The following is a 27,104-nucleotide window of genomic DNA, read 5'->3' as shown; positions in this document are numbered from 1 at the left end:
ACAATAAACGCACTAGTATTTTTCGCGCTGTGGTTGGAGCTTAGATCGGGGTCGTTCAGTTAATAAAGTGCTCCCGTAGCAACGCTCTGCGGCCTTTTAGAGTGCCTGGGAGGGCCACTGCTGTCAGAGGGCCCTGCGCACGCCTCCTCAGTGATGGAATTACAAACCCTCCACCGCCTCCCCCGGCCACACACAGCTGTCGTCTGGCCCTCCTTATGTTTATTCCATCGCCAACTGGCGAGCCGCTGCCACTGAGCGACCAATCAGAGGGTTCGAACCCGCCCTCCTTTGTGCCTTGGTCCAATGGGAGCGCGCGGAGGTTGAGCCGCGGCTGCCGGGATACGGTGCGGCGGGCATTAGTGGAGCGCTGGGGGCAGAATGGAGAGGAAGGAGCCCGGGTGAGGCGTCCGCTGCGCGCCGCTCTGCCGGAGGTGAGGGTCGGGGCGGGAGAGGCAGAGCGGGCGCAGAGCGAGTCCGCAGGCAGTATGGCGAGCAAGCATTGCATCAAGGGCTAGCCACTGTTCCGCTCTTCCTCTTTTGGGGAAGGGAGAGCCGGTAGCGACGGGTCCCTGAGGATGGCGTGACAGGACACCGAAGTGACCCCTAGCAGAGAGATTCATACTAGCCCCACCAGGGTTGAAACAACCCCCCACCGGGCAGGAGGCGGCAGCTAGAGTCAGGTTGTGGGCTCGGAAGCCCATCCTGCCCTGGGAGCATCCCTGCCTGCAGCCCCCGGGGAAACGGCAGAGTGGCTCGTCCGGTCCCCCACACAGGCCGGTCGGGGATTGGAGATCTTGGTAGAGAGTAGAAAGCGGCCATGAGCAGGGGCACAGCCCTGTGGCTTCACGCTGGAGAGCAGGCAGGGAGGGGTGCGACGAGCAGGCACCGAGCAGCCACCCACCGGAACGCAGGCCAGCGCTGGGAGGCACCGAGGCACTCGCTCGCAGCAGGCGCATGCATGCACTGGTCAGTGGGGCACGTGGCAGTGTGGAGAGAAGGCACTGAACTGCGGGGAAAGCGGACAGAAATAGCTCTCGGGTGGGTGTGTGCCCTGCAGAGCGCCAGCGGGGCCAACACGTTTATCATTGCCACGATGTTGGGTAAAAGGAGCAGCGTTTCTTAGGGTCAGATGTAGCAAAGGGTTTTACCCATTTTGTGGCTATGGGAAAACGTGTTCGTACATATGTCCCTAAGTGTGTAAGAAGAGCGGTACAGAACGCTTTCCGTGCGTGTGGCAGTGAATAAACGGTGCTTTATTGTGGCTGGGACTGAGCGTGTCCCAGCCTGGCCCTGGGCAGGGATTGAGAAACGTGTGTCTCGCGCTGGAGCTGGCATGCAACGAAAGAAGCCGCGGCAAGCCCCCCCGGTGACTGCCAGCGAGCGCTCCCCGTGGTATGGAATCGGTGCACGACGTGTCCGCTGCAGTAGTAAATATTATATACGTTAGGAAGCGCGCCGCGTGTTTGTGCCTGCCACCCACGTTCATTCATACCCGGAGTGTTTTATTCTTCTCTCGTTATGCATATTCAACACCCCTTAGCTTGTGTGTCAGTGTGCCCAGAGCGGTGTGTCTTGCATCGCAGGGTGTGAACCCCCAGAGACAGCCCCGCGCCCCCTGGCTGCACAGCAGGCACCGTTAGGCGGTACCAGGGTTATCCGCATGCAGTGAGTTTGTCCTGGCTCTGTGCAGAAGCAGGCCCCGTCCGACGGATGATCGTGTAATTCGCACAAATCGACGTTTATTCATTGAGTGCCTGCTCCGCCAGGAGCGGGTTCTCTCAGCTGCCCCGCGTTATGGGGGGATGCTGCCGTAGTCTATAGAATCGAACAGTGGCCTCCTGCGATATATATATATATATATATATATATATATATATATATATTTTAATTTATTTATTTTTTACCACTCCTGGACTCTTTCGACACTTTTGGTCTGTTGGATACTCTTGGTTTATAAACTCTGAGTTATAATCTATTTTTTTTCCAGTGGATCTGAACTGTGTGGCCCTGACCCAGATAACTTAACTCTCCGATTAATTTCCCCTATGTCCTGAATTGTCAAAATAAATAAACATTGACAATCTCGTTCAATGTGTATGCTTTTTTTTGAGTGTAAGTAACTGATGCTAATCAAATTGGTCTTGAAAAAATAACGTGGTATATGTTCTTAGACTAATTTCCAGTGTTTCAGATTAATTCTGACACCATCATCTCTTCCAGTGCTGAATTTGTGCGCGGTAAAAAGCGTATTTATTTCCAAACATATACAGTTGAAAAAAGCGAACCCTTATATTGAGTTTTGTTCCTTCTTTAGGTTGTGCCGAGAGGTTTGTCTGGCTAACCAGGTCGTTTGACCTCTGCTACAGAGCCCCCCAGCATGGAGCACCACCGAGAGTGAGTGCGCCGGCGCCTAGGGCCCCGCGGCACCATGACTGGCTCCAGCTCGCACCGGCCCCTCCACCAGCCCCGTGCAGCGGTCAAGGGGGCCAAGCCGGGCCGCTCCCGCAGTACTCACGACCGGCCGAGTGGGGGCGCTGGGCCAGCCCTCGTGCCACTGAGCAGCAGCAGCCAGCAAGCATCCGGTGCCGGGTCGGAGGAAGAAGACAAGGATGGAGGGGTTCTCTTTTATGTTAACCGGAGTGGCTTTCCGCTGGACCCTCAGACTTGGGAGCGAATGTGGGAGCATGTGGCCCGGGTGCATCCTCAGGGGCAGGAGATAGTGCAGAGCATCCGGGGGGCATCCCCGCTGTCGAAGGTAAGCATTGCGCATCACCCTCACGTGGTGTCTCTTCAGATCTCAAATGTCTTAACAGTGGAGAGGTGAGTGAACTGTAAGACACGGTGTTGTACCTATATGACATGAGACATTAAGAGAAGGTGAAATGAGTGAGGGCTGAAGCGCACTGAGAGCTAAGGTAGGGCATGATGAGAGAGAGCAATGCTAAATGAGTGACTACCAGATGCGTAAGGGCCACAGGGTTGCTCTGTCCTGCAGTGTGCTTTCTGTTAAAACGAGGGTTTGCGCAATACTTTCCAGATCATTAGTTTGTCAAGTCTTAGTTTCTTTACATGGTTAAATCTCGAATTTCATATTTATTTACTTTTTAGGCAGTAAAAAGCTTCTTTTTTTTTTTTCCATTGTCTTTTTAACACTTTTTAGGTCTCTGTTCTAGACAGCAGCTCATGCTCTGTCTTGAAGTGATATAATGTGTCTTATTTGTGGACTTCAGCCCGCCAATAGGCTTCCCATTTGCTGGCTCTGTCATCGCTCTCTTATTCTTTCTCGTCATTTGTCCATGACATGCATGCGGCATGCCTCATCCGTGTTTATCCTTCCCAGAGAGCATGGACCAAGTACCAAATCCCTCCACTGCTCCTATTTTAAGTCCAATTTTAGGACCTACTTTTTACTTAGTTTTTCAGCACCCTACAACAGTGCTCGTGCTTTTACCAGCTCAGTCTCCTCCCAATCACCCTCCTTCACCCCCAGTGATGGAAGCACTCTGTGATGAGTTTCCTCCACTCTACATTGGGGAGACAGAGAATGCAGTTTTAATTTAATGTAAAGTTTAACAATATGAGGCTACGTATAATGCTCCCACACTGCTCTGATTAAATGCAAATGTTTGCAGACGCTTGTAAGCAAGATTCTGTGCTTTCAAAATAAAACGTTCAGAAAAAAAAGCAAGTAAGAAAAAAAACATTTTACTTAATTACTGTTACTTTTTCGGTATTATTTCTTTAAAGCATTTGGTAAATTTTGTTGATGCATGCTAGTATTTCTAAATTATTAGTAATGGAAAATCTGTGTAACCATTTTCAACAAGATTATATGAAACATGAAAATAAACAAGCACTGACAAAGCCAACCGATCCGACATTGGTTGCCAGGTTTTTTTTTGTTTTTTTTTTGTCAGTGCCTGTCTTGTTTTGACATGGCTTTTGTAACACTTTAATGGTGTGGGAGCTAGCAGGCCCTCACCATTACAACAGACATTGGCAAAAAAAATGGTCTAAAAAAGCACACATTGCCACTATAGTTCCTCGCACTGAACAAACTACTTTGTGTGCCAATATGCTCCTTGTGGAAGAAAAATCAGAGTGTTTACAAGTTCACTTTCCTTCCAACCACTTTTTTTTCGCAACACTGGAAGAACTTCTACTTCCGCCCTTGTCAGGAATAAATTTCCCATACTGACAAAAGTTGGAAAAGATTAGAGAAGAGCTGGTGAAAATCCTTAAAATATGGAAAGATTGATGATTCTTTGCTTTAAAAAAAAAAAAAAAAAAAAAATATTCAGAAAAAAATGCAAGTAGGAAAAAACATTTTGCTAAATTACTGATAACGTCTAGGTACTATTTCTTTGAAGCATCATTTAGTAAACCGTGTTGATGCATGCTAGTATTTCACCAAAAATTCACATTGGAAAATCGGTGTAACCCCTTTCAACAAGATTATGGGGAACATGAACATAAACCGGTACTGGCAAAGCTGACCGATATGACATTGGTGGTCAGTCTTTGGTTTTGTCAATGTGTGTCTTGTTTTGACATGGCTTTTGTAACACTTTGTTGTGGCAGCTGCTAGGCCCTTGCCATTATAACAAACATTGGGGGGGGGAAAAGCAAAAAAAAAAAAAATTTGGTTTGGAAAAAAAAAAAAAACATATTACCACTGTAGTTCCTGGCACTGACTAAAATTACTTTGTGTGTCAATATGCTCCCTCTGGAAGAGCAGAATGCTATAACTCACAGTAAAGCCAGCCGATAGTTGTATACAGAGAGCAATACAATTTTAATAAAAACAAAATGTCTTGGTAAAAGCCAGACCTAATTGGGGGGCCAATTCTTAAAGTAAGTAACAAAAGTGCCCCCCATGGTATGTCTTTGCATTAGTGGCTTTCATGAATTCACAAGAATTTAAAGAGGGAATTGTACTCCTAGGAAATATTTGAACTTTATTTTAGCACAAGCAAAAATGCATGCATGTTCAAATCTGAGCGTTTACAGGTTCACTTTCCATCCAACCACTTTTTTTTTTCCCAACTCTGGAAGAACTTCTACTTCTGCCCTTGTTGGGAGTAAATTTCTGACCTTTCTCAGTATGGGAAAAGATCAGAGAGCTGTTAAAAATCCTTAAACATGCATTTAAGGTTTGCACAAACTCCAAGGCATTCCAGCCCTGGAACTATTGCTTACTGCTACCTCCAGCATGTAGAGCTGCGAAAAGGGGACAAAATAAGGAAACCGCTACTGTAGGGCTTAAAATTGATAGTATTCAAGCCCTACTTTAGTATTAGCCCTGACATAATCAGAGGGGCTATTATCAGTGCTCTTACATAATGAGATTTCATTGTCGCTACACTACATAGCACTAAAAGGACAAGTGGATTTGTTTACAGGACAAGTAGATTTATGAAGCAAATTGTCCTGTGGACAGGGAGATATTTTATTAAATTCCACACCCCTGCCATACCTTCAGCATTTGTACAGTGTGTCTGTTTGATGTTAGCATAATTCATATGCCGCATGTTATCAAGGGCTACTCTGCAATTTCTGTGTGTGTGGGACTTAGGAGGTTTAAGTACTCTTTCCTCCAGTGTTTTGAAAGCAGTTACAGTCCATCCCATTAGCTGGGGAGTTCTGAAAGCTCCTCCTGTTTGCCTCTCTCACTTCCAGAGATAGCAGCGCTGGAGCTTTGGTGCATGTGCTTGCTTATGCATTACCACGCTCACAAAAACTGAAGTGACCTCCATATGATTAGGAGTTTAATGACTTTCAGCCATGCTGCTATTCAGCATGGCTAAAATACAGTAACATTGACATGGGAATGAGAGGCCTCCTTTTTGTGTGTGTTTTTTCTTTTCTTCCAGTGCCCCCAGGACACATTGTTTGGGGTCAAGGACAACATGTTTTCATGTTTGTTTGGTCGTTGGGCCAAGTAGGCCCACCCCCCTGCAGCACAAACCCTTTGGCTGCCAGTTTACAGTATCACATTATAGAGCAGGGAAGGACATTGCCTGCAGTTAAGCTAATATTTGTGTCTAAATGTAATTGCTGTTCAAATTTGTATTTATGGTTCATTAGTGCAAATCTTTTATTATTGGGGTGAGTACTCCAAATAAATGTTAAAAGCTCGGACTGCAATACTGACAGTGGTTTGAGTAAAAAAAAAAAAAAATGTGTACACACATTTGCAAAGTTTTGAGGCTATGCATAGTGCTCCTAGAATGTTCTATGATTAGATGCAAATACCTGGAGAAGCTTGAAAGCAAGATTGATTCTTTGCTTTTAAGATAAAAGTTCACAAAAAATGCAACTAGAAAAAATGTTTTGCTAAATTACTGCGACATTTTAGGTACTATTTGTTTGAAGCACTATTTAGTAAAAAGTGTTGCTACAAGCTAGTATTTCCCAAAAATATTGGTAATGGAAAATCAGTGCAACCAATTTCAACGAGATTATGGGGAAATATGGAAGAAAAAAAAAACAAGGATTCGGAAAGTCAATGGGTCCGACGTTGATGGTCAGTCTTTTGGTTTTGGAAGAGCGTGTCTTGTTTGGACATGGCTTTTGTAAAACATAATTGTTGTGGTAGCTGCTAGGCCCTCACCATTGTAACAAACATTGGCAAAGAGCAAAAAAAAAAGTTTTGGGTCTCAAAAAGCCCTGGTACTGAACATAATTACTTTGTGTGGCAATATGCTCCATCTGAGATGACGGAATGCCATCACTCACAGTTAAGGTTGCTGAAAAGGGATACAGAGAGGCAGGTAGAACTTTAATAAAAAAACAAAATATCTTGATTAATGCTATGCCTAATTAGGGGCAAAATTCCTAATGAAAGTTACAAACTTGCACCCATGGAATGTCTTTGCATTAGTGCAAATTTACGTATTTCATGAATGTTGAATTTACAGAAGACCAGGAAACCTTACTCCTAGAAAATATCTGTGAAGTGTATTTTAGCACAAGCAAATATGCATGTGTAGATATGCTCATGTGAAAATCTATTGAGCGTTTAAGTTCACTTCCCCCTCCAACCAAGTTTTTTCCCGAACACTGGAAGAAGTTTCACTTCTGCACTTATCAGGACTTGGGGCCAGATGTACGAAAAAAGCAATTTGCGACTTGCAAATTGCGAGTCCCTGCGACTCGCAATTTGCAACTCGCAAATTGCTATGCAGTACGGTGTCTCAGACACCGACTGCAACTCGCAATGGGGTCGCAATGACCCACCTCATGAATATTCATGAGGTGGGTCGCAAATTGCGGCCCCATTGCGAGTATAGGCACTCGCTAACATGGAGGCCTGCTGACGTCAGCAGGCCTCCATGTTAGCGACCTGCTTGTCAATAAAGCAGGATTTTTTTTTTTAAAGTGTAGCCCGTTTTCCCTAAGGGAAAATGAGCTGCACTTTAAAAAAATCCGAAACCTTTAGTTTCGGTTTTTCAGGGCAGGGAGTGGTCCCTTGGACCACTCCCTGCCCTGAAAAATTAATATCTGGTCCAGTCACAAAGGGGAAGGGGTCCCATGTGGACCCCTTCCCGTTTGCGACTGGGTTACCATCCACTTCAAGTGGATTGTAACTGCGAGTCCATTTGCAGCCGCTTTCGCGGCCGCAAATGGAATTGCATACCAGTGCGAGTCGCTAATAGGAAGGGAACACCCCTTCCTATTAGCGAGTCTGAAATGCATTTTGCGAGTCGGATCCGACTCGCAAAATGCATTTCTGCATAGCAAACCCACGTTTGCGAGTCGCAAACGGCGATTTTCGCCGTTTGCGACTCGCAAACGGGTTGCTACATCTGGCCCTAAATTTCCAACCTTTCTCAATTTGGGAAAACATTAGAGAAGAGCTTGTGAAAACTCCTAAAACATGCTAATAGGTTAGCACAGACTCAAAAGGGCATTCTAACCCTGAAATTATTGCTTTCTGCTACCTCCCGCCACAGTATGTAGATCTGTGGAATGGTGGAAAAATGCATACATTGGTATTATTCAAGCCCAAGTATTGTATTGGCCATGGCATCATCAAATAGGCTATTATCAGATTTCTTATGTAATGAGATTGCTGCCATAAAACACCGCACTACATGGCACCAAAGGGGCAAGTAGATTTTTTTTTTTTTTTTTTTTTTTTGCAGTACATGTAGATTTATGAAGCAACCTGTCCCAGGGACAAGTAGATATTTTGTTAAATTCCACACCCCTTAATAATCATGCATTCTGCACGGTAGAGTTCGAAGCTGCTGCTGCCTAAAGAGGCCTGTGAAGGGCATTTCTTTTGCACAGCCCAACCACACTTCCTCCTACACAGTATTCTACCAAGATTGAGTATCTCTCAATAAGTGTTATCTGTGTGTGTTGGAAACTCTGGTGTTCTCAAAGGTTGTATTCATCAACAGTCCCTTCTTACGTGAGGTCCTGGGTCACGCGGAGGCACGTGCAAATCTTGTTTAAAGTATTGCTTATTTCTCTGTATTCCAGTGGCTGGTGTTGCTGCAGGGCTCACCAAATGTAAACAACCTCTTGTTTCAACTTCCACTCATATAGGGGGTTAGTGAAGCGGGGCAGTCAAGGCATGTATTTTCTGTATAACAATAGTTTTATTATATTTGTTTGTATTTCATCTTTTTTTGTTTTTCATTTACTAATGGGGATACACTATTTGCTGTAGGAAGTTGTGTGATGAGAGATACAGCATCATGCAAATGGGGTTCATATTAACAAGTAATGAAAACTGCCCGCTAATAAGTAATCCTCTTTCGTCTCCTCCTGCCCTCCACCCAAGATCAGTGGCTCCATGTTCAAACCCAGTAATCCGTTCTCACAGTTATGATAATACAGATGTCTTCCTCATTTCTCTGTTATGTAGACAAGCAATCTCCTTCATCCTATACCGGTTACCTCATAAGCTCCAACATTCTGTGAAAAGAGACCCTGAGTGCTTCTTTTAAGAGGAAAAGGTAGGTTCAACATAGACCAGGCTAATATTCCAGGTTTGGGTTCTAGGTGCAATCAAATTTAGTATTTTCTCCTCTAACTTCGCTGACTAAGCTTGCCATAGCCAAGTTCTTTTGTATCCACTGAATCGAGGAGAGTAGGTCTTTCTTTCTTCCTCCATTTGCCACCAAGGCCCTGTTTGGTTGCCCCCTAAACATTGCCACAACAAAGCCCCATCTACCTGTGTGATGTTGCTCATTCCTTGGGCCCATTCCCAAGAATACTACCCCGATCCTTTGGCATAGGATAGCCTAAAATGCTCTTAATCGCTGCCAGTATTTCCTACCAAAATACTGGAAACCCTGGGGCGGGGCGTGGGAGAGGGGGAACCACCAGATGTGGAGTGGATGTTGTTTTTGCCCACATCTCTGTGGCATTTGGAACTGGCAGTAGGATACATGTGATGCCGTTTGCTTGGTACATACTACCAGTCATAGGTAGTTTGTACTGCTCTTCTGTGCTTTTAGTCATGGCATTGTATAGTGACTCTGAATCGTTACCATAGATCGTCTTGCTATGTATCTTTCCCATTAATGCCCTTTAGTACCAGGAAGAGGTCCTTTGTGATTCGATAAAGTCTTGATATTGGCCGTTTCAGTGTAATTTGCCCTTCAATTTCTTGTGGAATGCATTAGTTGTCACCAGACCTGTCCAGACTCATCCCAGAACAAGTTAGTTTCTTGTCACAGTGGTATTCCTCTCAGTAAAGCCTGAGAATTTTGAAAAACAAATGATCAAATAGTAGTCTTACCTTGTATTATTAGGTTAGATTAATGCAATTTTGAAGGGATTGCCTTTCATGGTGCTTCTTAATAAAAAGGTATCTCCATTTCCCTTATATAATCTTGCGCCTGGAAAATTGATTCCTGGTACAAGACGACTTCCACCCCTTTCTGTTTCATGAGGGATGAGGAATGTTGGGCCAGTGCTTCACCTAGTTTGGTACTCCCTAGAGTTATCAGTCTGTTGCATGTGTGGGCACTTCTTAGTACAGTAATCCCAATATCAGATTCTGATTTGTCTGGACAATGAAGCTGACCCTCAAATCCCTTTTCCAGGGAAGCACCCCTCCATACTTCCCACACACCCTCCAAATCGACCCCCAAACCTACTTTTGCTTTAGAAACCCGTTTAAACCAACACCAAGTTTTCCCTATGGGGGAAAGGCCCTTGAAAGGGGAGAAATGGTCTCTCTATGTGGTAGGCTTGATCAGCTCTACTCCAGTTTCGTGGGTTCATAAAGTTAGGGCGGTACCTCCAATTTAATCCCCAGGAATTGCACAGCTGGTATGAAGTCCGAAAAATGGTGTTACTGATAGCCTTTCTCAAATGTGATCTCAAAAAGAAAATGTAAATCTGTATTTGGTTTTGGTCGCTTTGAGTCTGTCACTAATGGGTCTCAATGCAAGTTTGCTTTTAAGAATTTTTGGGGCTCTGTCTTGAGAGGGCCTGCATGACTATGCCTGGAACGACAATTCATCAGCTTGCAGCATTTCTTTTTCCTTTATGCTGGAATAAAACTTCATCAGAACCTCTCTTGATTTCTGAGTATGGACTGGGCGTTTAGTGGATATGCTATGCACTCTATCATGTCTTCTCCGTCTGGCTCCTATCAAGCAAGGGCAAGAACATCAGTCACAAACACAGTTGGGTCTGGTTCTTCCACTCCTTGTAAGCTGCTGAGCCTTATTCTCTTTTCCTGAGTGATTTTCTAGCTCTTCAGACTTAATGTCAAGTTTGCCTTAAATTGCACCTGTTCTGGGAGTGGTTGCCTTGGTGTCAAGTGAGTGACTTTAAATTCCAAGTCTATGATACTCGTACCAAATGATTAGATCTTTTGCCCCAGACTCCAGTTTCAGACTTAACTCCGATCTGAGTACCTGGATATTCTGAGATTCGTCCTTAATTCGTCTTGCAGCTTCTTTTTGTTGTTTGTGAGGTTGGTGGGCTGTCAAGGAGGTTTGTCTTACTGAGTGCTACAGCGTTTTCCTTTAGGAGTTGAGTCGGTTTACTTCCACCAATGGTCCTTCAGCCATTGTTGAAGTTGGGTAACACAGTAATCCCTTCTGCATGTTCTTCATAGGTGGCATTTGCAAGTAAGCTACAGATCTATACTAAGCTGACCACACTCTGCAGCAGTATGACAGTTTCTTTTTTCAGTTTGTTCAAGAGATACCATAAGTTCAACAAAAGTCTCCAAAGGAGAAACTCCTAGGTAAGGGCTTCTTCACATAGCCCACTCCTTCCCCCCCCCCTCCCCCCACACCTTTAAAAAGGTGACTTGTGTAAAATGTCTGTAGTTCCTCTCTGGGTCTGCATTATCCCCGTCAGACTCTGTTACGTCTGCCATCTAATTTCCACTGGAGTTTGAGTCCTCCTTGTCAACTGCGTCTGTATTGTTTTGCCCTGGTTACCACCTTGGAAGCTTTAAGCATCCCTAGGCGGTGCCTTTTCAGTGCCTTATTTATCAAAAAACAAGTTCCTCCTGGTTGTTCCTTATTGTTTATGTGACTCTGCATCATCTTCTGGCACACTAGCTTTCACTGAGAGGCTCCATCTGTTGCCAGTAGTAGAGGACATGCCCAAGTCAACAGGGTGAATGAAGTTCATGCAGGGCTGCTTTATTCTTAGCTCAGCTGTAAGCTCCACAACTAAGGTGTGCTTTTTATGGGTGATGCAGGAGGAACTCTAACACAGACAATGTGAAAAGCACATAATAAATCTGAATGTCTAATAAGTTGCCTTACTAATTTTTAAAATGTCATCATGGGGTGTGCTTTGGGGGTGGAGGGAGCATGTAAAGACACAGATGAGACTGCTGCCATTATGTAGGCTATACTGGTTAGTCTGGGCAGTGATGTTATTGGTGTGATCTTCTCAAACAGGGCAACAGTCTCTCATGCCAGACAACAGCTGGGCCTCCAGGTCCTCATCGTTGAGTCCATACTTTCTCTGTTCATAGCAGTCACTTCCTTGTCCTCTTGCGCAGCACAAGCAGGAATATTTTCAATCCTAAATCTAGCGTGGAGAATCCTCCTTTGTTGTGGGGAAGGTTTAAAATATCTCATCTTAGGTGGGTCTGTTTCCTGGCCATATCAGTGATGAATAAAACGGAATCTGTGTACAAATGTTATATTCACTGAAATTGGAATGTTGGTGATTAAATAGAATAATTTTGGCAGGATCCTCATCTTAATGATGGCTATCCTCCCTGCTAGTGATGGCAGCAATGCAATCCAGCGTTCTACCTGTGATGCTGAGTTTCCACAGCCCGGACAGAATTGTTCAATAGTCCTACATCTCTTTCTGCAGAAATAACCAGGCGATGTACAGTTGTTATGCCATCCAGCGGCGGCTCCTCCTTTAGGGTGGAGGAGCGTTCCCCCCGCCAGCAGCATCCTTTAACAAACCAAATGATAATAAACCATGTTTATTATTGTTTCGTTTGTTGAAGGGGCGTGGCAATGGGAATGACGAGGATGAGGGGAGTGCATTGTGCACTCCCCTCAGTGCGCATGTATGTTTGGCTGGCCGGCCATCTTGGTCCGGAAAACACACATGCGCAGTAGGCTCTCTGGAGAGAGCAGGCACAGGTGCCCAGTCTGCCTGGGAGTGCCCTGACTTGGCGCTCCCAGCCAATCCTATCGCTGCGTAGGGGTTGGCCGTAGGGCAGCCTGGGATCCTGCGCCTCCTGTGACCAGGAAGACGGAGCGGAATTTATCCTAGTTGATTTGTATATTAGTGTGCTCACAAATCTGTTTCTCTGATAAGGGCAGCAAGATTATTATTTGGCTTCTTATGGAGGAGAATATTGTCTGCATTCAACGACACTACAAGCCTCCTTGTTGGAAAGACAATTCACTTCTGAGCCTGAACTTCCCTGAGCCAGCAACACATGAGCCTCATCACAATAGCGAAGGGTGGGGGAAAACTCCTTTTCTGCCTGTCTCTACCTATAGTAAGGGATTTGATAAGTGGTTATTAATGCACATGCTATCCCTCACCCAAGTATAGGAGCCTAATAAAGATATTTGCCAATGTCAGTTCAATGCAGGACTGAAAAGAGGAAGGACCATTACATTGAATCAAAGGCTTTCTCAGCATCTATAAATTATGTTGCGGCATCATTGGAGCAAATGGTGTACACATTATGTGCCGTGGACGTTTTGAAGATAAACCCTGCTAGATCTGAGAGTTTCTCTATCAGAGGGTTAAATCTGGCAGCTATAACCTTAGCTGATATCTTGTTCAAACTTAGCAGGCATGGCAGATGGTATGAGTGGCAAAGTCTACCCTCCTTATTAGGTTTTAGCAACATTATAACAGCCGCTTCCCTCAAGGTGGGAGGGAGTTTGTGTGTCCTCAGCACTTCCAAATAAACCTTAAACGGTGCGAGAACAGGAGGACCTTCAATTATTTAAAGGATTCAGCATTTAGCCCAACTGAAAAGGTTTTTTTTTTTTTTTTTTTTTTAATTTTTTTTTTTACAAATTATTTATTTCATATTGATTCCCCGCAGTATTGTGCAAAAGTATCCCACTTGTCTCCTCCCTCTTCCCTCCTCTCAAGTGTCTGTTTTGTAATTTGTGTTCCTTTTAGTATAACCTTATGTACATCTTCCAAATCTTGTCTATATAGCTTTAATTTTAGCCTTCACAGATCGTTTTGCCTCATGAGCGTTTATCTATTAGATGTTTATCTCATTAGCATGGTAGCTTTGCTTTTATATTAGGTGTTAACCTCATTAGCCTTAGTATAACATGTACTTTTTCCAAATTATGTCCATTTGCCTTATTTGTTGTGTCCTTTACGTATCCATTTTCCATTTTGGAAGTTTACGCACGAGTCATTTACCTCATCCGCTTGGTTGTTGCTTGTTAGCGCTGTTCTGCAGAAGTTTAAGGCAGAGAACTGTAATTGAGTAACGTTATTTTACAATTGTAGTGTTTCTGGTGCAGTAGTTTGTTCTCATTGTAATGATCAGCTCTACATTTCCCTGTCTGGGGCAGCCGTCCTAGGAATGGCAGTCTAGGGCAGAGTAATCAAGCAACGACCCAATGCATTGGGGCCTTTTTTGTTTTCAAGAAACAATCTCATACTTTGGGAGCTTTTTTTCTTAAACAGTTATTTTACGAGTTGATGCAAAAAAAACATGTCTGTATTCAGTGCTCACCTGGCGGAGAACTGTTTTGAAATGTTTGCCAGCAACAGTTCGTGCTTGACAAAACATATTTACATCTCAGTATTATTTCCATAAACAATGGTGGAATTGTAGCATAACTCTGTTGCACGATGATAATATATGGGGAATGGTGCCCTTGCTGTCAAATCAACTGCAGCGACATTCTCTTTGTATTCACCTTCAGCAGATTGCTGTCTTTTATCTTGTTTTTGTTAAAGTTTTTTTTTTTGGGGCAGTTCCAAATGTAACCATTTGTGCTGCGAAGTAAAAACATGGGTGAGAAAGATGAAGTAAGATTTGAACGGGATGTGGAGTTAATGGTGTACATGGTTGTAAATGCTACCCTACACTTGGGGTCTTGTTTAAAACCGGTTGTCCTGGTCGTGGAACCGACTTTCAGCTTGATCTATAGCTTGTGCTGACCAGCAGACTATCAGCTCTGTCCAGAGCCGGCTCCTCCTTTAGGGCGGAGGAGCGTCAGCCCCTCTACCCTCACCAGCTGCAAACCTTTGAAAGAAAAGGATAATAAACTTTGCTTATCCTTTTCTTTTGAAGGGGCAAGGCCACTGGGGGTGATGAACAGCGAGGGGGAGAGTTCGGCATTCCCCCTCGCAGTGCATGTATGTTTGGCTGACCGGCCAAACATGCATGCGCAGAAGGCTGTCTCGAGTCCGGCAGCTGGAGAGAGCCTGCATGGGAGTGCCCTGGCTGGGCGTTCTCAGCCAATCCTGACGTTGCATTGAGCAGCGTCCGGATTGGCCGCAGGGTAGACGGAGCCTGTGTCTGCAGCAGCAAGAGAGGAGCAGTGTGGGCGCAGCGAGGAACGAGGTAAGTGTGTGGGTTTTTATTTTTTTAATTTTTTATTATTTAATTTTTATTTCTCGTGCCCCGCCCCTTCCAAGTACCACGAGGAGCTCCTGGCACTGTCCCCAAGGAAGCTGGTTGCAACCTGGTTCTGCCCTTCAAACAATTTGTCCTATCGCTCTCTCTGCATGTGTGAGGGTGTATTTAGTGAGGCAGGGCTCTTTCAGTTTTGGGTCTGGGTTTTGACAGGAACAGCTGTCAAACTGACCCACTGCTAATAGTATACAAAGGATTGGCTTTGGGTCTTCCCATTTGACCCAGAGTCTTTCAGCCAATGGCTTGAGACTATTAATCGCATCTTAGTTTAGCCCAGTGAAGTATTCATCAGTCACTTAATGCTACTGGCGTTTTGAATGTATGCTGCCACTGAGCACTTGCATTCAACTGCATGAAACATAACCCTCTCGGAGCACTGCTTCTGGCTTCATCCAGTGTGTCTCCACTGAGATAATATTACACCCAGGCCAATAGGCTTTGCTTATTGAATGGCGAGGGAGGGGAGAGTCTTTATTCTGGAGCTTCTATGCTTGTTGACGAAGAAAGGGGTGGGGGTGTAAACATGCCCCATAGAGTGCCTGCAAGTCTTGACTTCACCTCTTGAGTATAGTGAAGGGTTGCATTCTCCCTTGTCTCCCATAAAGGTGCCCGAAGGGTTTCCCACTTGCCCTACAACTTGTCTGGAGAGATTTTGCCGACTCTAACAAAACCATTATTGCCTTTAAAACGACTTCAGGTCAGTTTAAGAGGCATTCTCTCCTGGCCTTTTAACTTCCTTGAGCATGCAGAAAATGGCATCATGTGTGACATACATGTATCCTTGTGGACGGACATAGATGCTTAGAAGGCAAGTTTTTTTTGTTTTTAAACACAAGGGGAGCCTTCGATTTACTAGGGACCTAGGATCATCAATTGAATATGGACCAATGGTCCCTAATTAATAAGTACGATAATAGTATATAGTCAAATGACAATTTTAATAGAAGAAACAGTAAGAATAACAATGCAGTTGATGCCAGTGCAAAAAAAACGCTCCGTGAAGTTTGAGAGACATGATGACCACATTTTATCAAGTATGTATCAAAGTAGCAAGAACAACACAGCCCATTGATTGAAGATGCAGAAATACTAGGAGTCCTCACATCATGGGATCATCCTCAGATACAGTGAGCCCGAGAGGGAATTATGTAAAAGGTTGAGGCGCCTCAGAGAGAAGACAATGTCTTAAGTGTTTACAATTTGAAAACCCGGACTGCCACATGAACGCTAGTGGAGGACAGGGACTGCTTTTGGGATTACAAGTGCCTAGTCATTGAAAATTCCCAAGTATGAATGGCTGAGCGAATGCCAGCAAAGAGCGAATGGTGCTCGTATTGTAGCCCCTACAGTATAAGCATATTTTGATCCGGGTTTCATAATTGGTTTCCAAACCCTTCGGAGACCTTGCTGAGCAACAAGATTGCTGCTCCAGGGAGACCCCCAACTACATTCTGTGATTATGGTCTTGAACGTTCTATGGAAATTATCGTCTTCCTCTCCTGCCTTAAACGTCTACCCATCCTTACTGTTTCTTCGATTAAAATTGTCATTTGACTATATAATATTATTACAGTTCTTAAACAGTCAAACAAGGCAATAGAGACCCAGTGTTTACCAATATCTAGTCCCTTCCATCCACCCACACCGCTGGGGACCTCAGACGCTGTCAGTACAGGATAAGGTTGATTTGCTAGCTATGGGGTGTTTTATGGCACAGGTTTGCTAGCTACAGTTATATATATATATATATATATATATATATATATATATATATATATATATATATATATATATATATATATATAGAAATTAACTTATCTATTACCCACTCTAGAGTAGGCATTCAGAATCAGTACCCCTCTAGGAATCCTACTGGGGGTGCCCCTGGATGATATTATGCACAATATGGTAGAATCAAGGTGGTTTACATAGTGCTATCTGATATAGGTTCTTTCTCCTCAAGCTAAGAAGCTAGCAAGCAGGAAAGCCGGCATGGCTTTTGATGTATTCGATCAAAGAAAAACTACTGCAAACAAGAGATCTAATATAGTCAAAACAGTTAAAACTGGTTACAAAACTCCTCTTACCAGTCACAAAACCTAAGGAACTGAAAGTAGTTAAAATAAAAACAGGGCAGTGTGTCTAAATTTCAGCATGGATTTAAGGAAAATAAATGCTGGCCTGTCTGTGCCTTCAATTGCAGTAGTGCATAAGGCATATTTGGCATGAAGGTCCTATCTGCTCATTTCTGAGGGACAATGGGTTTAAAGGCTGGTGCCTAAAGTTTTACCAGGCAGTGAGCTAGGGTGACCACTGGAATGGAGGCAAGTCCTGGACAGGACTGTAAAAAAATTCACAGCAAAGCGACTTCCTTAGGACAAAAGGTCAGTTTTATGGACATATCCGAAGAGAGGCCATAGCCTTTTACTTTATCAGTTCTTGTATTTACTATTTTTTTTAAATGTTTATATTTCACTATTTATTCACTGTGCTCTGCATGTGATTGCCTCTAAATATGCTACTTTCAGGGGGTGCATTATGTCCTTGATCAACTGTAAACTGATGCCCTCTGGCATGGTGTCAAGGGCATCAACCCTACCCAGTCTTTGTTGTAGAGAAAGCAAGAGCAAACATTTGAATATGTTTCTATGCATTTAAACGCAACGGCGCACAGTTCTGGAACCTTAAGCTAAGGTACTTTTTCACTTCCTACTAGTTTAGACAAGTTGAACAAAGACATCTAGCTTACCTCACTAGAGTAGTTGCTTCAAAGAGGCCAGAAAAAAGAAGCACTGCCAAGTGGTTGAACAAGCAGCCACCCACCCTGGCAAACTCAGCTGGTGCAATAGTCCGTTGGTTGTGCTTGTGTAAGGGGGTGCTTGGCCCCTTGGAAGCTTGGGCCCTGGGCAAGTGGCCACTCTGTCCATGTCTTAAAATAGCTCTACAGTTGAGCAAGGCCGAACCAATAGTCCGGCGTATTCCTAAGTGCCAAAGTACATGTAGAATCCTCAAAATATTTGGGAGGTATATTACACAACAAACAAAATGTAAGAATATAAAAAGGATGTTTGAAATGCGAGGAGTGTTTCTTTAACTTATGGAAGTGTTTCGATATCGTACATTAGGTCACAGTATTACACTGTTAATTAAAATTAACGTTTCTAAGCATGAACTACAAAACATTTATTAAGGCCCCCGCCTGACAAATTCATGAATGAACGAAGTGAATCAATCTGCTTGGTGTCCCTTACATCATGGCCAATAATATAGGTATGATGGTGGACATAACAAGATATTAGAGCATATACATATAATATAGTCCTAACACGGTCGGGTTCACAGTGCACTCCAATGTGCTGGTGCTGGCGTCGGAGCCCGACCTCGCTCCATGTTTACAATTTTCTCCAAACAGGACTCCACTCTCCAGGGTGATTAGTTGCTCAATATTTTATTAGAGAATACACCGCCACCAATCCACACCAGTGCATTTCGACTTTACTAAGTCTTGGGCATGGTATAAAAAGTCCTACACCTGCTTCCATAATTATACATTGGCCCATGTGTGTCCATAATGAGATGTGTAGTCCAATTAATAAAAAAATAATACATTACAATACACTTGGTCACGGAGGCAATATTTTCATTCTTTGGTGCTGTTAAGAGCTCTTTCGTGCGTACTTGTACACCATTACAAGTTCGTCAAGTTATTTCAGTTCATGTCCTCATAATTCCATCTCAGTGGCTATATTATACCTGTGCTTGTATCCCTATTGCAAAACAGGTGCAAGTGTCCATTATGTATGAACCTACAATGCATATGTTTCATAACGTATGTGAAGTATTCTCCCTACAAGATTCTACACTTTTGACGTTTAGTGCAATTTTTTTATTTAAATGACAAGTGAATACTGTTCCTTGCTCTTAAACAGATCAGTAGTTTGTTTATGGACAGTTATTGGCACTCTCAGATGACATTTGAAGTTTCATTTGCCATTCCACGTCGATACTTCTCAATAGTCCACTGTTGATTTAATTCATTGTAGTCTCAGGACAAATTGTGATCTAGAAAAGAAATCTATATTGCACAATATGGTTGTGTACAGGATCCACCTTGAACTGAACTATTTGAATGTGTCCACAGATGTCTCTAGATCACACAATTCAGTCATTCAGGGAAGCTGAAGGCATGACCTCATGTGCTAATCACTTTCTCAGACTTTACATAGCTATTCAATGCAATAATCGCAGGGCAATTAAAAGATGAAAAGTATGAATACTCTGATCCCAAGTGCAGCGGGACTGGTTCATTGAGCTTGAAGATGGAATCAAAGGCGTGGTCAAAAAGAACAAACTGTTCTGTAACTGTTTTGTTGATGTTTTACCATGAAGTAACTGCATATAAAATTTTGCACACTTTAAAAGCAACTTAAACTAATCTGTGGGAAATTGACAACTTAGTTAAGAAACCTCTGATTAATGCATTCACTGCAAGTGTGTGTGTGTGTGTGTGTGTGCGCACAACCACAAGCCCATAGAACTCCTTTAGGACCCTTCTTAGCCCCAGTTACCCATTATATTGGTCGCAGGATCATTGGTTGTCTGAATACAAAAAAGGTTTTTTCAAATGTAGTCAATGTGGGGTTTGTAGGTGGGCATGTCATGGTAAGAAAGACGTTGGAAATATTGGCAATCCGATGTCTAGAATTGAATCAATCATTAATTGTAGTACGACCTTTTGTGGTGTATATCATATTATGTAATTGTGAACGGACGTACAATGGGAGCATGATTCCCCGACACCCCAGCCCCCCCCCCCCCCGCCCCCAGATGTAGGGATTAGAGAACATTTGAGGGCACTGAAACAGGATGCTGAACGGTATCCAATTGTACAACATATGAGGATATGTGATAGACAAGGAGCAAGTAAGGTTTTCAGATTTTTTTGGGGATTGAGCATGTGCCCAAAGATCCTCGGGTGGCAACAGAGAATTGCATTTTAGGAGGAGGGAATCGTTATGGATCCTGCGTCTCCGGGCAGCCGAGGACGGATTAAATATGGACCAGGAACTGGAGTACTTTTGGGGAAAATAAGATTGTTTAATTTAATTAGTTTTGACTGTGTAGTAGGGGTGGATGGCAATCTAGATATCAGCAATATGAATAATTCAATGTCTGAAGTTTGGACGTATGTATTGGTATGAACTGAGTTTGAAATTATATTCATCAATTCTATGCACATACATGGAGTTAAATGATTGTGGAAGTTAACAATTAAATATATACTTTTAACAGATAACCTACTGTATATCCAATTGGACATGGAGAAGGTGGTTGGCTCATAACAGCATTTGTGAATTTAGACAATTATGGAGGTAGTTATTAATTTCTTTTCACATTTCCTCATTATATAGGTGGGACTAGGAGGCAATATTAAGATATCTTGGGGAGGACAGTTACGTTTGTAGCTGTTTATGGTCGATTTAAAATATGGTGACCTTGGGAGGCATGAAATTAGTAAGAGTGTGTTTTTAGATAATCGTGGCGTAGGGTAACAAGTAATTACTCTTTCTTTTAAATAGTCATTATTCAGGATTTAAGCAGGATATTTGTGTGCTGTCTTTATAGTGTGTGAAATTGGTCCTAAGTGTATGGGTTATTACTAACACTAGGCAAAGTTGGTGGTGCTGTTTTATTTCAAGATATAGGTGCCTGGTGGGGTTTGTCCTATGTTTGTCTACTATCCTTAAATGTGGGTTGATTCGAAGAGGGGTTATTTCCTAGAATGGCATTACAGAATGTACTCTCAGTGCGTTCTCCTTGTGGATAAGAGTTCACGGGAGGCACACATTTTATGATAATATTGTGAGTCAATAGATCATGGCATAGGTTTTTTATTTTTTTTTTATTTGATAGGTTACTAAGAAATTCAGTTAATGATGTTTGTGAAGAGATTATATTATCCTAATATGCGAACGTTGTAGTTATCAATGTTGAGCTATACTAATTTCTGCAGGAGGAAACTGTTGGCTAGATGGTATCTGGTTAAGTTAGTAATGTTACGTTATGAGTGGTATTAGGAGACATCTTGTTTAATATGTCACATGCGAATTAGCAATGCTGGGCATGCATGTGGGATAATGGCACTTTAATGGGTTTGCTTGCAGATACAGTTTCCTGATTATTCAGATTTTGACAGTGGATTATGGCAGCTATTAAATCCGGGGTAAGGTTTCATATTTGTTGGTCAAACCCAGTTTATTCAATCCCTGTTCAACGAGGGATTAAGTTCATTTACTTATTTTGATAGTAATTTTGCATAAACTCGGAGATATGCGGAACTGAGGAATGGGAGGTACTCGTTTCTTTTACTGTTTTGGCACTACAGAATAAACGGGTACTGCCCATTGGTTATGAGGATGCTACTGATTTTTTTTTTTTTTTTTTTTTTTTTTTTTTGTATAAGCACTTATGATTAACATAACATATGATTAGCATTTGGTTTATATATGTTTCATATGCATGGGTGTTTTGTAACTACACTTGTTTTACTGGGAATATTTTGTTGAACTTGTTCAGATGCATGAGATTCTGGATTTATATAAGCTTGTTCTATGTAGAGGTTTATCTATACATGTGTTAACCAAAGTGGTGTTCACACGGATGACTTACTATGGACCAGTGGATTTATACATATGACCGTGTATACTGATGCATGAACATTTATTGATAACAACTTTTTCTTATGTTTGGTTTCCACGTACACTGTGATTGGAACATATGATTACTTCTAGTAATGTAGGCTATTACAAGGTTGTCCAAAGGATATTTTCAGCCGTGATGAAGTCCGTGGGACACTTCCCAAGATGAAGCAGGTTTTGGCTGAATTGAATCGAACTGGAATTTCATTTTGGAATCTGAATGCTACAAGACAATGGAATTGGACATTTAATGTGAAATAAACATCATTCTACATATGGGCTACTTATAAAAGAAAACTAATGTCTCATTTATGTCTAGGCATGTGCCTTAACATAATATTGCTGCTGTTGACAGTCAGCGTGTGTTTTTTTTTTTTTTTTTTTTTTTTTTTTTTTTTTATATTTGGGGGTTGTGGGTGTGTTTTCCCCCTTACGATCAACGCCTCATAAGAGATTCCGATTATAATTATTGTTACTAATGATTGGGTGATTGTGAGCGCCAATTTCCCCTAGAACCACACTTTTGTGACTCTCAGTCCAGTTAAGTGCAGCAGGAAATAGCGACTTGTAAGTTTTTAGTGCCAGAAGGCCCATTCTGGTCACAGGCAGCACTGTGACTACGTTTTTTATAAACATGCAAATACATTTAGACTAAGAATAAAGTGTTTACAATGTATAGATTGCAGTACAATACAGATTACACCTAATGCACTTTTTTTTTTTTTTAACATTTCAATAAAAAGTAGGCACTCCACATGGAGCACCCGATCAACACATCTCAAAAAGAATAACTATTTGTCATCCGGAAGATTTAAGTCACTCCATGGCTTATCGCCTATAACTGGTTTCAAGCAGCCTTGACATTTGCAGATTAACTATACTCGCACTCGTTTACAGTTCTTTCAGCAACAGCTGATGCGACAAGGCTGGTCTTGCTGCCTGCCTCTTCCTTGGGATCACAGCACAGGAGAACCACCCCCCACCCCGTCTCAAGTGTCAGCACTAATCTTTGTCTTTTAGCAGAAATGCTAAAATTATGTACAAATGAGATCTATTGAAAGATCAATCACTAACGATGAATATTAGAGTTGATTTACGGACAGTCCCTGTAAATTAGGGGAGAGCGGTCACCCTACATTGAGCTCTGGGAACGTGTTTATAGCCACAGAATAAAGGCATTGATGGTATGTTGATCTGCAAGCTGACTCATCTGGTCTTGTAACCCTCCACTGGGTTATGGTGCGTCACTTCCTCTTAGAGGCCAGGCATTGGCAAACGCTCTCGATTACAGAAACTGTGAACCAAAGTAGTATGCTTGCTCCTAAAGCTTGTTGGCTACAACTTTCGGAGATACAGTAACTTGAGGATCTGAGTGATCCTTGAGCGCCAACGCTTGCATGACTAGCACGAGGAGGTCCTGTTCTGGAGTAAAACTCTGTAGGTACCATCTAGCAAGCCGTAAACACGTTTGGGTGGGAAGGCACAATATCCAGGCAAGTTTGAGAGCAAAAAGATGCTTTATTAGGACAGGTATGCAGACTCATTTAATATAACAAACATTATTAAACAACCCCAGCCTCACTAATGCAACAACCTAGCACCCCCCACTCTTAAAATATTTCCAACCACAACAATGAAGTCATTCAAACATTCATTCCTCCTAATCACCTTCCTTCCTACTCTGGCCACCAACCCTTCTGTCCTGATCTTTTTTTTTTTTTTCCTTTTTCTGCCACCAAGTAAAAAAAAAAAAATGTACAAAAAAAAACCTTTTACAGGCATTTTTCTTGTCCCCACCCCCAAAAACCGAAGGCTTGTGATTGCTGCGAAGAAATTGAAACTTTTGTTACTTAAACTGTAGCTGAATGGTCCTGAAACAAAACATTGGATACCTATCAACTCCTACCTGTGCCACAACAGCCCTTAGTGCACCGCTGGGTGCTTAAAAGACTGGATTGCAGGAACATTCTCAAACCAAAAAGGCTGTTGCCAAAACAGCCACTGGTACCATCCTTTTGTTCTCGACAATCTAATTAAGGTGTCTTCTATCTCCAAAAGGTATCATTCCCTAAAAAGGATACATTTTACCCCGTTTTGCCAAAATAATTCAAAATCATCTTTTTTTAATGTCCTGATGTTTTACTCACCCCAACACTCTGCCCTTACAAAATCTAATCATATCCTTATTTACTTTCCTACTTGCTTTCTCAACAGCTGCATATTTAAAAGCTCCTCCATACCTGCCTAGGAACAAGTCATCCAAATTATCCTTGTTCCTGACCATGACCTGCTGATTATATCTAAAACTGCTTTCATAGCTTTGATCAGCCCTAAACCTGATTTCTTAACTAAATCATTCTCCCCAAGGTGTAGAAGTAAAACATCAGGGCAGTTCCTGTTAACAAACAAGTTGGATAAATACGGTAGTGATTGTCCCCACTTCATGTAAGCCCCCCCCCACTCTACCATTCTAATTGTATGTTATATGTGAAAACGGAATCCCAAATTTCTTCCCAGGGCCTCTTCTCAGCATGCTTCGCTACCCACTTCACGAAGGAATGCCCTATGATCCAAACCGAGCTGGCCCCCCAGAACTGGTCCCACAACCCAACCTAGGATAAGAAACAAAAATTAGCCTTCACCCTACAACCTGCCTAAACTATTAATGTATGCAACACTTAGATAAGCATCTACCCAACGGTCTTACCTCTTTCTCAGAAAGACCTAGCTTACGATGTTGCACAGATTCTGAATGAATGTGTCCCAAAATGACCAGGAGTTTCCCATATATACAACAGTACTTTCCTAAGAACCGCCAAAACCTGTCCGGCTGTCAACTTACTCCCATCCTGGTGGTTAAATACAGTCCTTGAGCCCTCTCCCCCTTGTCTAAATTGATGTCATGCTTCTAACTGACATATGGTGTCCCCAGTTCTATGGAACAGAATGATGTTGCCCTTAACTGCTCGATCCTTCTTGGAACAAATTAAAAGACTCACCTGACAGCATCACATGCTCAACCGCTAACCCTCCTCTCCTTTTGCTCCCCTAAAAGCTCAGATTCTAAAAGGTCCAAAAAATAGCCAGACCATACAAAGGTAGAACAACTTCATTTCAAAATTAGAATACCAAAAATGATGCAAACATTGAACTAATTTTAACAACTTAACCATAGTTATAGGTTCTCTTAGAAAGGATTTTCTCTTTGACTCCCATGCCCAACCTGCTAGAGATCTTTTCCCCACTCACCTGCAGTCCGTTCATATCCCCAGAACAGTTTGCCATAAAAACTAATGCCTGTTAACTTCCCAGATATCGTAGTGACTGATACACTGTTGTCAACCTAATTGCATCATTATGTCACATCTGTAGACTTTTTCCGCTAAGAGACCTAAAACAAACTCCACTTTCCAAACACTCCACCCACACTCCTCTGTATGTGTCTCTTGTACTTGGAGCAACATATTTTTCTACTAGACCCCAGCTCCTCATTGGTACCCCAGGAGGTTTGGGACCGGGCACAATGTCTTCTGCAGATCCGCTCTGGGCACCAAACCAGAGAATCTCTGCCACTGAGAACAAGATAAAGCGACCGTAATATTGTCCTTACCTGGCACATGTTGAGCTGAAAAACAAATGTTTTACATTAGGCATCCTAATATGAGCTGCTGTAATAGTGTTGGCAACCTTTTGTCTCTAACTTTCTGGCCAGTAACTAAATCAACTATATCCCTGCTGTTTGCATGGAAAAGCACTGACTTGTTCGCTAAATGCTTGCCCCAAACTGCTAGAGCCACAAGTAGTAGAAAGAATCCAAAGAAGGCGATGTCCTACTCTCAGTCTTCCAGAGTGTAGGCCACCATTCGGCGCACTGTCCGCTGTCCAAGAACACTCCAAAACCTTCAGAGCCTGCAGGATCCGAGTATATTTGAACTTGCCAATGGAATTCACTCGCCAAAAACCACATGGATACCTCATTGAAACCTTTTAGGAAAATAAACAACACTTCCAGATCTGCTTTCAAGTCCACAGAAAGACGGACCCTGTGATGAGGAAGAGATACACTAGGTTTTGCATTGGCAGGTGTATGATAGAAAGCTCTTCCTACTCTGATAACTAAACAAGTAAAATTTAAGATGGCCCAATAGCTGTTACAATTGTCTAAGCTGATTTTTACGTGCTGTCAATGCCTGTCCTAACGGGGTGATTCATTTTTTAAATTTAGAAGCAGGCAGACTTGACTGTGTCTAGTTGTATGCCCAGGATTACAAGTTGCGTACTTGGAAACTTTTTCTTTTTTTTCTTTCAGAGGCCAATGGAACACCTTAAATGTTCTGCAACAGTCTAAAAACTATGTAAAGCTGCTGCACACTCTGCTTTTGCTTTACCTACAAAGAGGAAGTTGTCCAAGTAATGAGCGACTCTTTCGTGACCAGAGTGCATAGTAAAACACCACTGCAAGAAAGAACTGAACAATTCAAACACCCTGCATGAAATAGCACAATCCATAGGTAGAACTTATCAACATGAAATTGCTCTGGAAAATAAATTTCAACAGAGGAATATCTGAGGGATGGACAAGGAAAGGACGAAATGCATATTTTATATTGCATTTAGCTAGCTCAGCACTCACTCCAACTTGGCAAATCAAAGCCAAAGCTACAGCCAAAGAGGCAAATTGAACTGCGGAATCTTCCCTCTCTGTGAAATCATCTACAGAAGTTCCTTCCAGCCAAGACGGATGGTGAATAAGTCAGAACTCCTCTGGTGTTTTCTTAGGTACTACCCGCCCCAAAGGAGAAACCATAAGATCAGGTAGAGGCCAAGAGTTGAAAGGACCTGCCATTCTTCCTTCAGAAACCTCTTTTGCTAATTTAGCTTAGAACACTATTGGATGTTGCCTAGCAGATAGCAAGTTTTCTGCAAAAAGTCTGATCCTAGGGCCTTGGTAACCAAGGCGAAAACCCTGCTCAAAACCCCACTGTAAAGTGACTGCTGCTTCCATCTACGTATAAAATGACAAACATTTTTTTTTTTCAACCTTTCTAATGTAACCAGAGCAAAGAACCCTGTAGCCAGTACCGCTGAAACCCCTACCTCTCCCTTGGGCAGTGGGCCTTACTTGTTGCTGCTCCCCATAGCACTGCAGGGCCGCATGTCTCCCTTCGCATCTGGAACATTCAAGTTTATACTTACAAAGGGCTCTGTTGCAAACCCCCTTTTAAAATTCCAGCAGTTTCGAGATGTACTGACTTGATGTTTATTCCAGCGAAGTGTATCCTCCAAATTGTGTGTGGGCCTTCCTGATTGTGTCCATG

At 42.7% G+C, this 27,104-nt stretch overlaps 1 protein-coding gene across 2 annotated transcripts in view; it reads left to right on the top strand.

Annotated features, from left to right (window-relative positions):
- Nucleotides 1–313: 313 nt before the first annotated feature.
- The window catches only part of VASH2 (vasohibin 2), a 129,940-nt gene continuing 103,149 nt past the window's right edge, over nt 314–27,104 (top strand). Inside the window, exons 1-2 of one of the 2 annotated variants that reach the window (XM_069233911.1) lie at nt 314–398; nt 2,315–2,755. In XM_069233911.1, the coding sequence (XP_069090012.1) occupies nt 2,429–2,755 (327 nt within the window). In that variant the 5' untranslated portion in view covers nt 314–398; nt 2,315–2,428. Of the gene's footprint in view, nt 432–2,314; nt 2,756–27,104 lie in introns of both variants that reach the window. The other variant, XM_069233910.1, reaches the window with a different exon arrangement.

This window comes from Pleurodeles waltl, chromosome 5 (assembly GCF_031143425.1).
Source record: "Pleurodeles waltl isolate 20211129_DDA chromosome 5, aPleWal1.hap1.20221129, whole genome shotgun sequence".
NCBI classification, from domain to species: domain Eukaryota; kingdom Metazoa; phylum Chordata; class Amphibia; order Caudata; family Salamandridae; genus Pleurodeles; species Pleurodeles waltl.
Note: the sequence above shows the minus strand (reverse complement) of the source record. Positions and strands in the feature narration are given on the sequence as shown.